This window comes from Sitophilus oryzae, unplaced genomic scaffold (assembly GCF_002938485.1).
Source record: "Sitophilus oryzae breed Bouriz unplaced genomic scaffold, Soryzae_2.0 scaffold_1803_pilon_pilon, whole genome shotgun sequence".
NCBI classification, from domain to species: domain Eukaryota; kingdom Metazoa; phylum Arthropoda; class Insecta; order Coleoptera; family Curculionidae; genus Sitophilus; species Sitophilus oryzae.
In genome coordinates this window covers 1,555,872-1,572,668 of record NW_022146506.1, presented here as the reverse complement: position 1 = coordinate 1,572,668, position 16,797 = coordinate 1,555,872, and the positions used below count along the sequence as shown (strand labels likewise).

The following is a 16,797-nucleotide window of genomic DNA, read 5'->3' as shown; positions in this document are numbered from 1 at the left end:
GTTATCCCTCTGCAAAACTCCGGACATTCAAAAATCTCATTACTTTGTTGTCTCTTTTTGGTTGTCGTTGTTAACTGAGTTTACAATTCTTTTCCATTGAGTTCTATTGTACTCTGCTTCCTCTCACTGATTGTGCATGCTTATCCCTTTTAAGTTTTCATGGAAAATATCCTTGTATCTTTTGAGTTGTTCACCCGATTTCCTGTTACCGTCTTACAAGCTCATCATAAATAAGAGAGTTCGGTAGGCGTTTGTCTTGCATCCTTCAAACGTAACCAGCCCATCTTAAGTGGGATCATGAATTAAGCGCTTTCGCTTTAATGCGTTCGTGTGCCGGCGATACGGCATCCAGGTTTCGCTTTCATATAAAATGGTGGGGATTATTATTGCTCGGTACACTGCAAGTTTCGTTTTTGTGCTCAAGTCATGATTGTAGAAAAACCCTGTCTTTTAAATTTTAATAAACACCAAAGACATAAAAACTACCATCTAAATTCTAGTATCGTTACTTCCTGTTCCAACCTGCATAAGATTAATATTATTCTGTATTTTTATCAACTGTGATCTTGCTTTAAGAATAACTTGTATAACCAACACCATTTTCATTTTCCCTCAAATTTTGTAGAGTCATATTCACATTGTATTTCAACTTTCCCATATCAAAACAATTATATTTTCAGATCTTGTTAATGAATTTCTAAACGTTGATAAAAAAAGAATCGTGAAATTTTTAATTATATTGTTTTTCGCTGTTTTTGATTAATGATCAACTATAATCGCTTAAGTTAACAGCATAAACATGATCTAACCATGTATATATTCAAATTATTCAATATGTCGGTATATTAATTACAAATCTATCTTTTTTATTGCAGGCAAATATAAATGATAAATAAAGATATATTATTATAGGTATTTATATGTAAATTATTTGCGGTAATAAAAAGCATGTTCGTATTTTAATAGCACTGGCCTGGAAGAGATTATTAAATGGCACCCTTCAATTTTTCAAAAGCATTTCTTCAATTTACTTAAAAGAGGTGTGTCAAGATATCGTGTCTGCATTCTGTGATTTATAAACCGTTAGCAGAGTACCTTAAATGCAATAAAAAGTCCGGAAATAAATCAAAGAACTGCAATACCCTTGAATTCTAAAGTTAAGTCGCTTCCAATAAAATTATTTCATTGTTATACGATTAAAAAACAATATAGTGTTTGGATTATCGTTTTTATAATCTCTTTATCAACTTGCCAAATTGACAAACCTCCAAAACACTCATAAGACTCAAACGTTTATTGTTAGATGTCATTATAAATATTTTCCATTGTAAAATTGAGAGGTGTGAATCAGAAACCAAATCAGAAACCCCCACGATTAAGTTTAAAAATTCATGTATAAGGGAAATTAAAATAACTTTGGTTGCACATCATAATACAACCACCAGCAAACTTCATAAGACACATGGTGTCATTGATGACGTGCAACGAAAGTTGTTTTAATTTCCCTTTTAGGTACATACTTGCATTATATACAAGGGTGAGTGTTAAAAAAGTGAAAATATTTTCTCTTTACCGTTTTTCATTTCAAATAAATCTAAAATAACCGAGTTATTTTACTTTCAAAATTTAAGAAAAAAAATTATTTTTTGGTTAAATTTTGAGAACCACTGTATCTTTTCTGGATTTTCTTCTTGTAAATTTAATCTACTATGTATGTTACCATATAGTTATGTTTTTTAACTTAAAATTAAAAAATTGGCGCTGCGAGGCACGTATAGCCGCCCATACTAAAATATGTTAATAAAAAGTTGGTAGGCAGTTCTTTTAGTTTCAAAGTAAAGGAATTTTTCCAATTTTGGTCCGCGGTTATTTCCCCTATCCGCCACCTGGGGTCGCGTCCGATGGGATTTTCTCAAAAACGGACTACGGAAACACGGAATATCTCAAAAACTGCGACTCTGACTGATTTTGATGTTATTACAAATTTTGTTGGAAATATTATTCCTAATCTTAAATTGAAAACCGCGTTTCGCTAGCTATTGTAATTTTGGAGTTACGATTTTTTAAAATTTTTAACCCCCTCCCTTTACATACCCCCCACCCCCACCAAAAACTAATAGCCAAATTCTCGGGTGCCACAGTATTTTTGTACCAAATTTGGTTAAAATCGGTTTAGTGGTTTTTGAGAAATCGTGTTACAGACGGACAGACGGTCAGACAGACAAGAAGACACCATGAAAATATTTTGTATTTAGGTCACTTATGATCCAAACAACTCATTTTTTGAGTGAAATTAAAAAAAACCTTTTTTTTCCGATCTTAATAGCCTACCGTACCTGTTGGTATGGTCGGCTAAAAAATTAAAAAATTTTTTTTTGGAATAATTCCAAATTTTCAAAAATTTTCTTTCGCGAAAAAAAACTATGGACATGTTTCTGGGATCGAAATATACTACCCCTGAAAATATTTGCACTTATTTAAGAGTCACCACAAAATTTAATATAATAATAATATATAGCTTCCGTATATAGTATATATGTATGTATAGAGTTTAACGCCTTGGGAGTAGCAAGGTACCTACAGCTTGCTCTTATAGAGCTGTTCGGTATGCAAAACCTGTCAAGACCTCTACGTCACCGGGCACCATTGAGAATTTAAGGCTGTTAATTTAATTATCATAGTTACTACACTCTGTATTTTTAATATTTCTGGTGGCATATATCTTTTTCTTAAAACTATAGGGCAATCAAACAACTGCATTCATATTGGGCGTTCTCCTGCAGAATTATGTATTAATTTTATATCGAAATTATACGATAAAATAATCTTAACACTCTGATTTATCGTGTTCTATTGTTTTTATTTAAATGCTTCTACTGTTCCTCGTAGTACCCATATTACGACTCTATTACAGAATGCGAATGTCGAGGTCAAGGCAACAAAATTGGTAGTACATAGATAAAAACATTAGTTGTATTGTAATAACAGCATAGCAAAATGTTACACAAAAAAGAACATAGCTCAGTACTATAAACGGAATACATATACACACATTTGAAGATATTTTACAAGTTGTATTAATAAGAAAAAAGTTTTTTTTTTATTAAATATTAGAAATTAAAGAATGTAGTTAAAGGAACGTAACAATGCTATACATCAGCAAACCGAATTAAAAATAGATGTAATTTATTATAATTTTGGTTAAAGCTTCTGGAAAATTACACTATTTTTTACAAAATTCAAAAAAAAAGCGATTATTCTGTATCAATAAATCATAATAACGACTCAAGATCAATAAATCTGAAAGATATGAAGAAGAATTAAAAAATCATTTATCTCAGTTTCGACTTTCAAAATTTCAAACATCATCGTTGTTTATTTACAAGTTAAGACATTGGAAGATTTTGCTTTGATCTTGCTTGCAGCCAGCTGATCTGTTTAAATCCTTAGTTTAAATGTAGGTCAAACGTTGAGTATTTACTTATCTAATACAGGGCGCTGATTAAAAAAATTCGATAAAAAAGCTCATGGGCGTGTTTCTGGGGTCGCACTACTTATACTACCAATTAAAGTTAAAATACTTGCACGTATTTCTGGGACACCCTGTATATAGTTTAATTCATTTGTTATTTAACAAAATCATTACTTTTACCGCGAATTTATGATTATCGGAAATGTTAGTTTAAGAAAAAGTTTACTATAATACAGAATAAAAGAATGCCATTTAACTGGCCTCAGCAAGTCGCAAATGTCATCATAAACCTCTACCAGACTATTTATGCAATGGATGCAATTGAAAAGCGACTATCATTACACACAATAGGACAAACTTTATAGATTTTGCTTAACAAAAGTAATATTAAAGACAATTTATGGCCATTATAATTGAAGCCTGTCGACGCTACGGTCATTAAAATCTATCAACTGATTTAACTGTTGCGGCTTTTCAAAGATTTTTTTATTAAAAAAATCATTATTATTAGCTCTCGAACGTCCAGATTTAATCAACTAGAAAAAGGTTTTCACATGTTCTGTAGTTTGGAAATAATTGTATGAGTCAGTAACAATTAATTCAACTTTGCTAAATCCAATATTTGGGTTTTGAAATACCGGGTGCGCTCACCCCTATAACTTTTTTATTTTTTCAGGTAAAATAACTAGACTTGGTACGTTAGTATAGGACATAAATCAGGACTGATTGTCGTATTCAATTGTTTTTGGTCACTTCCTATTTCACCGGAAATGACTACAACTTTTGATTTTTAAACGGCACCCTTATTTTTTTACTTTATTCGATAGAAAATGACATTCTGAATAGAATATAAGTCCGGTTCTACAGCGTGATCCGCCTTCCGGTTCCTTGCCGCCATTGCCTTCTGTCCATCCAGTCATCGGCTTGTAAATTACGCAATGACATTGCCTTTGTTACCCCCTTTAACCATGTCTCTCGGGGTCTTCCTCGTTTTCTTTTTCCAGTTGGGATCCATTTCATTATATTCTTTGGTAGTCTTTCTTCTCCCATTCTGTTTACATGCCCATACCAGATTAATTGTTTTTTTTTATTCCTTCTATGATGGTTATCTGTTATCTCTTTCTTCGTTATTCTTCTTATTTCTTCATTTCGCACTTTTTCCAATTTTGATTTTCTTGTCGATCTTCTGAGGAAGTCCATTTCAGTTGCTAAAAGCTTTCCTTCCATGGACTTACTCATCTGCCATACTTCAGCGCCATAAGTAAGTGTGCTCTTAACCATAGTGTCATATATGCGGGTTTTTGTTGTAAATTATTATATTTTATTATATTTTATATTTTTTTGCCAAAGAATATAATTTAGTGCCCCTGTAATGTTTCTGGCTTTGCTGATTCTATTATTGATGGTATTGTCGCTTTTTCCATTATTATGTATGTTAGTACCTAGGTATGTGAATTCTGTACATGATTTTATTTTGTTGCCGTTTTCCATTTCTAGGTCTTCTCCTTTGTTGCCCACGCATAGATATTCTGTCTTTTTAAAATTTATTTGTAAACCCCATCTATCATACTCCTCATTTAATTTTCTAAACATGTACTCAATGTCATCTACATCTCGGGCCAGTATTACTTGATCGTCGGCGTAGTGAATGGTATATATTGTTTTATTTTCGAGTGGTATGCGCATTCCACTACATTTTCGTCTCCATTGTTCCAATGCTGCATCTAAGTAAATATTGAATAAAATTGGAGATAGACCACATCCTTGTCGAAGGCCCTTACTTATATTAAATGATGTTGTGAGTTCGGCTCCAATTTTAACTCGTTCTAGTGGGTTCTTGTAGATTTCCTTTATTGCTTTTATTAGGGTAATATTTATTGGTGACCGGTCGAGTACGTGCAAAAGTTGTTTTATTGGGATAAAATCATACGCTTTGGTTAGGTCTACAAAAATCATGTGTATCTCTCCACCTATAGCTAACACTTTCTCACTCAGCTGTGTTATGCAGAAAATGTTATCTACCGTTGAGCGACCGGCTCTGAAACCTGACTGCTCTTCTGTCTGGTACAAATCATAGTCATTTGTTATTAATGTGCTAAGTATTTTGCCATAGAGTCTATACAATGAACAGTTAACAGAAATACCTCTATAATTCTCACATATGTTAATTGCGTCTTTTTTATGTATTGAGTTATCCATCCTTCGTTCCAAAAAACGATACGCCACTGGCCATTAGAACAATCCAAATGCGCCAAGTTGCCGGGGTCGGAAATTTTAGACTTCTCTGTCTCTTCTGTCCTTGTTTGACACATTGGAATGTTTGATACACTACCAACGAGTATTTATGAATGAGATGTTCGGTCTATATTTATAATGTCTTTGGCCATGGCTATGTTAAAAACACTAATTCTTAATCAAGTAGCCTTGGAAAAATAGATTGGATCGTCTAATTTTTTTAGTGTCTTGTCCTGGCCAGTTAGAAAAAGCTTAAATCGTATTTTTTAATCATACCTATCTCATTTTTTTCAAATGGAACGAGGGTGGCTCATTAGCATATTTGGAAAAGGCATTTTTTAATAATTTGATACCACACACTTGGTATTTCGAGTCAATTTTTCGTTAAGAACCGCAAGTTATAATTTTAAATAAACCATATGCGAAAATGTCAAAAGTTGACATGTGATATGTCATTCAGAGTGGTATTTTCTATCGAATAAAGTAAAAAAATACCGAGGGTGCTATTTAAAAATCAAAAGTTGTAGTCATTTCCGGTGAAACAGGAAGTGACCGAAAAAAATTGAATACGTCAATCAATCCTAGTTAATGTCATATACTAACATATCAAATCTCGTTTTTTTAACTGAAAAAATAAAAAAGTTCTAGGGGTGAGCCACTTCTGAGACGCACCCGGTATTTATTACTGTTCACTAAATAACCTTGTATGTTGCTATACATTTCTGAACAATTGCACTTGTGGTTGATAATTTTAACTTATATGTGATAATTTGGTATCCAGCAGTAGATCAACATTTTATTAGAGAGATTTTTCAACAAGACCAAAAGGTTTTGATAAAGTTTTTATTATGACCTAAGTTTCGGAATTCTAATATCTTCTAAAGTTTGTCTAATGTTGAATGCTGTCTTCTAATGTTGAATGCTGTTTCAATTGAATAACACTAATCCAACAAATAAATATGTTAATAAATTGTCACAAAACCCCTTTTTAGATAGATAAAACTAATGATACATGAAATGCGACTTGTAAGTCACCTTATCTACCCTTCAAATGTTTCTCTCAATTATAGTTTGATAGGCATATCAGCTAGTTTTTTATCGTACATTATTTTCGCTTTCTAATATTCAATAACTAATAATAAATATAAAATATACGAAGCTATGATGCTTTTCCATTTGTTTCCTACCTTTACCTTTTAAAAAGGTTTTTGGATTGTTCGGGAAAATATTTAAAAAAAAACTGGCTTTAGTGATAAATTAGCCCGAACTTACGCATTTTAATTCATCGATTTGCGTTGAACAGATTAAAAATAACTCCATGTCGTTATTTTTAGAGCTCTGGTATGATAATCGAAGAAAATGTTTTCAAAACAAATTTTCCAATTAGTTTTCCTCATAGTTTAATGAACGTGATAGGCAAAGATTTATGTTCTGAAATATATAAATTAAAATGAAAGTATAATATCGTCAGTGAAACGTGATAACCTGCTAACTCCATTTTTTACGTTAATAAGTTTTTTTATATCATTAGAAAGAGAAAAAAATACTCTATAAGAAGGGAAAGCAAACATATTTTTTCCCATTAAAGAAAATTTTTTATTTTAACTCAATAATATCTGCTAACTCCTAGTGATCTGAAATAGCCACCGAAATGCTGCTATCTCCGTAATTTTCGTTACGATCACGCTAAAGCAAACACACTGATTCTTAGTCGTATGTTTTTATAGTACAGTACGTCGATCCAGGGTCGCACTAGGCCAAAGGGGCCCGGGTGGCAATGTAAGGAGGGGCTAGTGTGTTTTTTTTGGGGTATTTTTTCGCCTTACGTTTTGGTCAATTTTTCCGTATTATATGCAGGGTGAGTCTTAAATAAATGCAAATATTTTTAGGGTAGTATATTTCGACCTAAGAAACACGATTACGAGGTTTTTTGCACGATTTTTTTTTTTGAAAATTTGGAATTTTGAAAAGAAAAATTGGATTTTTTTTTTAATTTTTAGTTTAAAAACATACTTTGTTTGTGATGCGTTGGTTCTTATTAAATTTACAAGAAAGAAAATTCAATGCTTTTCAAAATTATAGCAAAAAATTGGAAATTTTAAAAGTGAAATAACTCGGTTGTTTTGGATTTATTTGAAAAAACGGTAAAGAGAAAATATTATGTTTCTTTTATCGAGATTTATCAGCCCTGCACATATTTGCACTTATTTAAGACTCACCCTGTATAGAAATCAGGGAACTACCCTAATGCAAGGTAAACCAATGCAATGCAATTTCCATAATGCTATGCAAAAGCAAATATTGTTAAGAATAATAATTATTCTTAATTCTCATTAATTATTAATGAACTATAAAGGCCCCCCCCCCTAATAGTTATCTATAAAATATAGCCAGTCCGACCCTGCGTCGATCCGTTCTGTAAATACGGGGTATCCGTAAAGGGTAAGGGGGAAAACGAAATTCTCTATACACGAGCAATTCATCGGCGTGCTATAAATAGTTTAAATAACATTACTTACTTGTACAATAATACCTAATCAGTTTTATTTTTTTCAACGTATTTTCACGTAAATGATACTAATTTTTATAAAAATTAAAAAAATAAGGAGAAAAGTAATAAAAAATTAATAAAATCACGGACTGTCTTTCAAGGTCGGTCTACTACAGTTGTATAAAAATTAGGATAAGCATGGAAGGATTCTACCATATCTTCTAAGAATTATAAGTTTAATTTTTAAATTATTTTCATATTCATTAAGTCCAAAATTCTGCTACTTCAGTTCTTTAAGAATGCAAAAATTTTTAAAATTTTCATTAAAAATTTATTCGTTTTTGGACTTGTATGTTTTGCTTCTAGACCGACGATATTATAAATATATGGTTATGAATATCATATTTTTTAAATTTAATTGATTATTTATTGATATTTTATTATAAATCGGTTTGGATAATATTCATTTCCACTTTCAAAATTTCGAACAATAAAGGTTGCTATCTCCAGAAGTATATTTTTATTTCTTATTTCTGCAAGACGAATATCTGCTATCTCCCTATTGTGTCTGAAAAAAAATGACGTAACACGAAATATTGAATTTTATTGTTCCCCAGCAAATAAAATTCTTCTCTCTTTATCATATTAACGCATCAAAATACTTCTCACATGTGTACATATTTTTTGTACTGTTTATTTGCTCTCTTGTAAAATTAGGAATAATGAAGTTAGCAGTTTATCACGTTTCACCGACGATATGAAAATGAATACGAGTTATTTGTAGTTTTAAAGGGCGTAAAAAAGGAGATTTAGCGGCATTTGGTATATTTGAAATTTCTGTCCCTACTTTTGTGAAGTTTTGACCTCGGTTTGACAGATGAGGTACTGCGATCGCTGCTTTTACTGCTTTTTCATTGCTGGTATGTGGTTTATGTGCGTTTTTGTTAAGTTTTATTGTTATTTTATTGAGTTTTTATTAATTGAATAATGAGCGCTGTGAAAAGAAAACAATAGAAGTGGAAGCTGCTTCGTACCTTGGTAACATTTTGCTATGCTTTTGTTACAATACTACTGATGTTTTTATCTGTGTACTACCAATTTTGTTGCCTTGACCTCGACATTCGCATTCTGTAATAGAGTCGTAAAACGGGTACTACGAGCAACAGTAGAAGCATTTAAATAAAAACAATAGAACACGATAAATCAGATTGCTAATATAAGTTTACCGTATAATTTCAACAGACCAATAATACTTAATTCTCCAGGAGAACGCCCAATATGAATGCAGTTGTTTGATTATTATAGTTTTGAGAAAAGATACCTATATGCTCCCAGAAATATATGTGTATAAAATATACACAGTATAGAACTTTGATAATTAAATTAATAGCCTTAACTTCTTAATGATGCCCGGTGGCGTAGAAGTACAGGTCTCGTCTGCCATTTTAAAGGTTGTAGGTTCGAATCCTGCAGCCGGTAGTTCATCAGCCGATCTTAAATAAAGCTTAATTAAATTATTAGTAATGAATTAAAATCCCAATTAAATGAAATATATTTCTTTGTTTACTCTCGAATAATTCGGTAGGTAATTTACTTAGGGTGGCTGCAACGACGTCCCGTAATCCTACTGTTAAAACAAAACAATTGGTTTTTATATATAAAAACCAGCTGTTACGTTTTAACAGCAGGATGACAAGACGTCGTTGGATATACCTAGCCATCCTTAGTAGAACAAAAAATACGTCGCTTTGCCAGTCATAATCTTCAACTATCTAAAAGCAATCTTCGGATTGTTGCGTGGTTTTTAACATGAGCTGAGAAACAACGGTGAATGCATATTCTGTGAAAAAAATGGGAAAACACTAGATCATCTCTGAGTGCGCCTAAACGACAACCATGCGTGTTATAAGCATTAGTACGACTGAGTTTAATCATCATCATCATAATTTTCAGCTTATTCAACCATTTCCAATTATGGTGTAGCCTCTCTCACATATATAGATACTCTCTTTGTAGTTGGTCCCATTGTTGTCTGTTGTTGGCTGTGGTCCCATCTCAAGTTTGGTCTTCCTCTAGGTCTCTTGATTCCTCGTGGGTACCATGCTTTAATTTTTGTTGTCCATCTGTTGTCTGTCCTTCTTGCCAGGTGTCCTGCCCACTTGAGGGATTTAATTATGTGGATGACATCTATTACCTGGTTTTTTTTATCGAATCCGCTCTATTCTTTTAAGGTCTCTTGGTTATTCCGAGCATATTTCGTTCCATTGAGTGTTGTGCAACCTATAGTTTTATTATAACGTCCGTGTTAAAAGTCCAGGTTTCGCATGCATAGGTCATGACTGGTAGGACACATTGGTCGAATGTTTTCTTCTTTAGATAAAGTGGCATTGTAGATTTGAATATGATTGAGTTTTTTTCCTAGTAGTACTCCATGCTAACTTAATTCTTCTGTTAATTTCTGGTAGTAGAGCTCCCGAGCTGTGTATTAGTTGCTTCAAATATATTTGTATTAATCTATTTCCAATGTTCTGTTATTTACTAGAATGTATTTTCTGATCAGTTCGTTGTACGTTACTTTAGTTTTTGTTAAATTAATTTTGAGACCCATTTTATTGCTCACTATTTTTAGTTCGTTAATTTGTGCTTGTAGTTCTTCAAGACTATTGTCAGTCAGGACTATGTCATCATCGAATCTTATATAATTAGGTAAGATATTCTCCATCTAGTTTAGTATATTGACATAACCTGAGTTTAATATATTAACTTAATTATAATTAGTTTAAAATATTAAATAATACTAGTTAATTATCTAGAGAAAAGATAGACTAAATATTCAATTAGCATCAAAAAAATTTGAAAATTCCGTGATTGATTAAAGACCCAGATTGAGACTAGAGGGAAAATCATCTAGATCTCAAAAATAAATCTCTAGTTTTTTCACGAGATTTATCGTGGAAGATCGTAGAAATAAGAAGTCGATAGCATCAAAAACTCAACATATAAATCTACTATTAATATAGCTGTTCTATAATTATTATGTCTTACCTTTGTCTTTTTATTCGTTGTTTTCTGTTCGAATTTCAAACTTTCCACATTATTTATGGCATTATTTGGTTGGGGAGAACCCGCTTCGGACGGAGACATACTCTCGTCAGGATAAGTGACTACCGGTTGCGAAATATCCTCCAAGGAATCGCCATCGTTGTTCACCTAAAAACAACCAAACGAAACCACAAACTGTTAGAGAGTCTTCACACAATTTCGTCATCAAACTAACGTTTAATTTTGCGGGACAGGGGTATTTGTAGCTGGTACTAACCAAGTTATCCAACGAACTGGTCAATTTCTTTAGGTTGTCGGGCAATCGGTAGCCGGATTGATGGTAACCGGAAAGGCTGTTTTTCATATCGTTCATGTTGTTCTTGAAATCGACCAAGTCGCTTCGCATATTATCTGCCTTAAGGTCGGAAGGAGAGGCTAGTCGTAACCTCTGTGTGGATGTGGTCGTTGAGGAGCTGGAGGATTTGACTCGAGTCGTGGTCGAAGTTGTTTGAGAATTCGTCTGCAACTTTAAAGAAAAACGAATGCTTAGTTTTATTTAATTTTATTTGTATTTTTCAAAAAAATCATGTAGCAATCTTTATTATTTACTAAGATAATGTAATTACTTTATACAGGGTGAGTCTCAAATAAGTGCAAGTTTTTTAGTTATTAGTTAAAAAACATAATTTCATGATAACATGGAAACATAGGTAGTAGATTTAATTTACAACAAAGAAAACCCAGAAAAGATCCAGTAGTTTTCAAAATTTAAGCAAAAAATAATTCTTTTATTTTCAAAATAAAATAACTCGGTTATTTTCGACTTACTTGAAATAGGGTAAAGAGAAAATATGTTTGCCTTATCGAGATCTACAAGCCCTGAAAATATTTGCACTTATTTAGGAACTCACCCTGTATTATGTTTAAATTTGATTAAACATGATACTTTTTAAAATGAGGTCATATTAAAAATATTCTTTCTTATTCGGATAATAAAACCTTGAAACAAAGTATATGAGTGTGTCTCAACACTTAAGAAACATGTTTAATTCTGACATAAACTGTATCTAACGTTATTTGCATCAGTTTTGAATAACCAAAACGATGTTTTTTGTAATCTGGAAAAACTTGATCAATTCCTCGTCATAAATAAAAATATAACAATATTCAAAATTTATTTGAAAAAATCTAAAAAACACTAAAAACGAAAAAGAGAGAAATGCGGAAAATGTGACTAAACATTGCATATAGTCATCAATAAACATAAAAAATAAGCAAAATTGATTTAAAAATAAAGTAAAAAAATAAAAATGAAAAAAGAATTCACAAAAATGCAACTGAAATAAGGAACGCACCAAAAAAAAGTGTAGAAAAAACACATAAGAAAAAATATAAGTATAATTGTGCGTAGAAAGAAGAAAATGTATAAATAACAACGTTTAAAAGTCAGTTGTTTTGTGGGTGTGTAACAAAATTATTCATTTTTGAGAACTTTTGTCATAATGTGTATGGATATGATTGTCAGTTATTACATTTTAGTAAGGAGTAAACGTTTAAACTATTATATAAAAATATAACTAGTTCTCCAACATATATATTTTATAAATTATTTTTTGTGAAAATAATTCTATATTTAAATTGGACTATGATTTTGATGAGCTGACTAGTGCTGTAATAAAGAGAGAACGTTCTCTATAAACATTTTTTACATTTCTTGAAGTACTTAATTCTTTATTTTTGAGTCTAATAGCATAAGCTGCTTTTAGCGATTTGAACGGAATTTTGAGTTATTAGGATAAGAGTCATTATAAGTGTGACACAAATGTGTTTACAAATTCCCTAGGGACGTGCACATGGGTTATCACCGGAATATTTTAATATTCTAAAAACGAGCGACATTGACTTGTCTTGTTAGAAAAATTGTCTTAGTCTTATAATGCCGATTGAAAGTTGTATCTTGATATTTTGTCGATTTCGGTCTCCTTATTGAGATAAACCCAATTTTATCAATTTGCCTTAATCCAAGTCTAATAGCAACCTTTAAAAAATTTTAATGTCATTAACTGACCAAAGTGTTAAGTAAGTACTGATTGATTTCTCATAAAAAAATATAAAAAAAGTTCTTATATCTAAACATGGGTGCGGCAACGCATAGTTTTAACGTTACAGGATGTATAAATTTTGTAAAAATAGATCTTTTGTTATTTTCTTAAAAAACATTTTTTTAAATTTGCTGTAGGTAGCACTGAAATGAAATGAACTGAAACTAAAATTGTAATAATAAATTAGACTAAATAAATAATTTATTAATTTTGTTTTTATTTTATTAATGTGTTGTGTTTAATAAAATTGTATTTATTTCATCAAAGAGATTGAAATCAGCAAAATATCAAGATACAACCTTTAATCGGCATTAAACAACCTACACATTTTTTCTAACAAGAGAAAAAAGAGTCAGTGGCGCATATGTTTTTTTTTAGAAAGAAACGGTATTCGGGTAATAATGCATATGCACGTCTCTGGTGAATCTGTTGACACTTTTTTAGCATTAAAATATGTAGCATTTATACAGCAACTATTACCCTCATAATTTCATTGGAATCACTAAAAGCACTTGGAAGAAAATTATAATAAATCGAAAATTCATATAAAAAATAAATATTATTTTTACGTGGGAGATGGCACATGTTTTTTTAAACATCCTGTATACACCCTTACCTTAAGAAAATTAAGTTAGTAATAAAAAGCACGATCCTTATAAAATCGAAAGCCGCACGAAGTAATCGTTTTAAGCAAAATTATAGAATCTCTTGCGCGCTTTATTATTTGTGGTTAGTAAATATTTTCGCGGTGGTCGATTGATCCGCGTCGCGATCGTACTGGTCAGTCGATGTCCGACTCCAAAATATAAAACCAACAGCAGTATAAGTCATACAGGTATTTCGGTCATTGTGATGATAGAACGATTTTATTTTTGAAATTGTTGGAACGTTAGTAGCGTCCTGGATCGGTGCCAGTTTCCAAACGCGAACTGAGAAATCGGACTTGTATATTAATATACCCGGTGTTGTAAAATTAAAGGCGAATATTTCAGTATATTATCATATGCGCTAGATTATGAGAAACGAGCAACAGTGTCTATTCAAATTTATATAAAAACTTTATAGTCAAATGGGTAAATGTTTTTCTGATTTTTTTTTCAAAAAAAGTGATATTTTCTTCACCGTTATGACTTTAACCCCGTAAAATAATATAGTGTTCATTTTTCTTCACATTTTCTATCATGGTGTCCAAATAGTAACTAGAACTTGGAACAAGTTGCAACGGAGACACCTTAGAAAACTGTTCAAAACAAAGGTCTCAAACGTATCGGTCGTTGAAAAAGCTAACTGCGAGAGCGCTGAAATCATAATTACTAAATCCCGCTTAAGATGGGCTGGTCACCTATGCAGGATGCAAGAAAATCGCCTGCCGAAATCTCTTCTTTACGGTCAGCTTGTAGACGGTAAGAGGAAATCGAGTGGACAACTCAAGAGGTACAAGGAGATTTTCCATGAAAACTTAAAGGGGAACGAAAAGGCGGAAGCAGCCTACAATAGAACGCAATGGAGAAGAATTGTAAACTCAGTTAACAGTGACAACCAAGAAGTAAAGAGACAATAAAGTAATGAGATGTTTATATGTCCGGAGTGCCGAAGAGAGATAACATCACGTATCGGGCTTTTCAGTCACAGAAAAGCTCATGAAAGAAAACGCCTTGCATCTTCTATCCATCTTCTGACGCGTGTCAAATACTCGTCAGCGAGTAATGGCAGTAACTCAATACTTGGATCAAGGACACTACATTATAACTCTACTTATAATAAGGCTGCAAGTGTCTCATTTGTACGCTGCTTGTATAGTATTGTCTGTTTACTTTTTGATATCAAAGTAAGCAGGCTGGCTGTTAACTTACTTGGATGATACAAAGCTTTCCAATTCGACTGGGATAAAACAGTTGATACAATACAAACAGCGTAAAAGTGAGAAGCGCGCAACATTCATATAAGTATATTTATATATGCAGCATCCGGTTGGCTTGGTCCATGTACTTTAGGCTTAACACAGTATTGTCCATTAAGTCCGCTCGTTTCAACGTTGGCGCATCGTGTGTATGCAAAACATATGGCAACGCAAAGGCAAGGTTGGCGCTAGCCAGGGTTCGCCTATGTAGCGGTATTTTCGACACACATCAAAGGGACTTGTTGAAACTCGCCAGTGGGCTTGATCGCCGTACACACGACATATGTTAGTCCAAGAGAGCTTGAGTTTAAATGACAATGTAAGGGTGTTGTAATGAGAACTGAACAGGGGCCAATTCTTTACTTTTTCTGTCAAAATAAAATGTTACAGTAAAATAGATGAAGCAGTAACAAATGATAAACTTGATGGTACAATTTTTGAATTCTACAAAAAGAAACATAATGATAACATGATAACAAAAAATACAATAAGCCCCTGTTTATCCCTCGTTGCAACGCCCTGTACATATACAATTAATAGACAAGAAATGGAGTCGAACTCCATTTCTTGTGTTATTTGTACCCTTGTACTTGTTAAATTCACTTGACTCGAAAAGACTGGCAGACGTAAAACATGTAGTGTGTACGGTCGTCGCGCGTCGGTGCGCGAATATTAAGCAAAGACCAACGCTTCTACAAACGTTTGCTTAAACGCTGGCCATGGCTTGCCCTGCCGTCTGTAGCCGGCTTTACATATTTCTATAAAATTATTCTTAATTATTGTTCCGTAGAAGAGGTATAGAAATTATTCCTAATTATCGGTATATTATTTTACTTATATTATTAATTCAATTCTGTTAATAAAAAGTTTAACACAAAAAATCTAAGTCATTATACAGAGGCAATTAACATAAAAATTAAGTGTTTTGCATCTAAAAACACGTTCTATGCATCTAAACATGCAATAAAAATGAACCTTCCTTCCGATTTTGAAAGATGGCGGAGTGCATTTCGAACGAAACCGGTTAGTATGACTAGTCATTTTTAAATTAATAGCATTGTTTTGATCGAAATAGTCCTGCACGTGCCGTTTTTATTACAAAAACCGCACGTACTTTTAACCACAAGTTCATTCAATGCAATTTTCCACAGATATTATGAGTAAAAGTTTCTTCGAAGCATTAAAGATGAGGTGGTTTACCCATCAAGGAAATTGCATTATTTTACAAGGTAATAAATTATTTACATGAAACTTACAAATAACTAAGGCAAAGTATATTCATCATCTAATCTTATGATGATAGTTTTCTGTATTTGGTTCATATTCATATTGTCTTAAAATTGATTAACAGTGGACGTTACTACACAGTTTTTACAAATTTCTTCACACTGCAGAAAATAATTGGAATCATATATTTTAAATTATCTATCACGGCTTTGGTAGTCAATTATTATTATACTGAGTGACAAAATAAGGAGAACACGTATGAATATATATTGTTAACTGCACTGTACACCTAAAATTATTAAAAACAAAAAGAATGTATACAGGTAAG

The 16,797-nt window shown here is 32.1% G+C and overlaps 1 protein-coding gene across 11 annotated transcripts in view; it reads right to left on the bottom strand.

The window, feature by feature from the left end:
* The window catches only part of LOC115883077 (sterile alpha and TIR motif-containing protein 1), a 203,273-nt gene that overhangs the window by 27,272 nt on the left and 159,204 nt on the right, over positions 1 to 16,797 (bottom strand). For 9 of the 11 annotated variants that reach the window (XR_004050324.1, XM_030901357.1, XM_030901354.1 and 6 more), the window contains 2 exons: positions 11,476 to 11,766; positions 11,244 to 11,408 (listed from right to left, as the gene is read on the bottom strand). Coding sequence is in view for 10 of the 11 variants with exons in the window: in XM_030901357.1 (XP_030757217.1) it covers positions 11,244 to 11,408; positions 11,476 to 11,766 (456 nt within the window). In the remaining variant the exon portion in view is untranslated. Of the gene's footprint in view, positions 1 to 11,243; positions 11,409 to 11,475; positions 11,767 to 13,958; positions 14,125 to 16,797 lie in introns of those variants that run through there. The other 2 variants (XM_030901364.1, XM_030901358.1) reach the window with 2 other exon arrangements.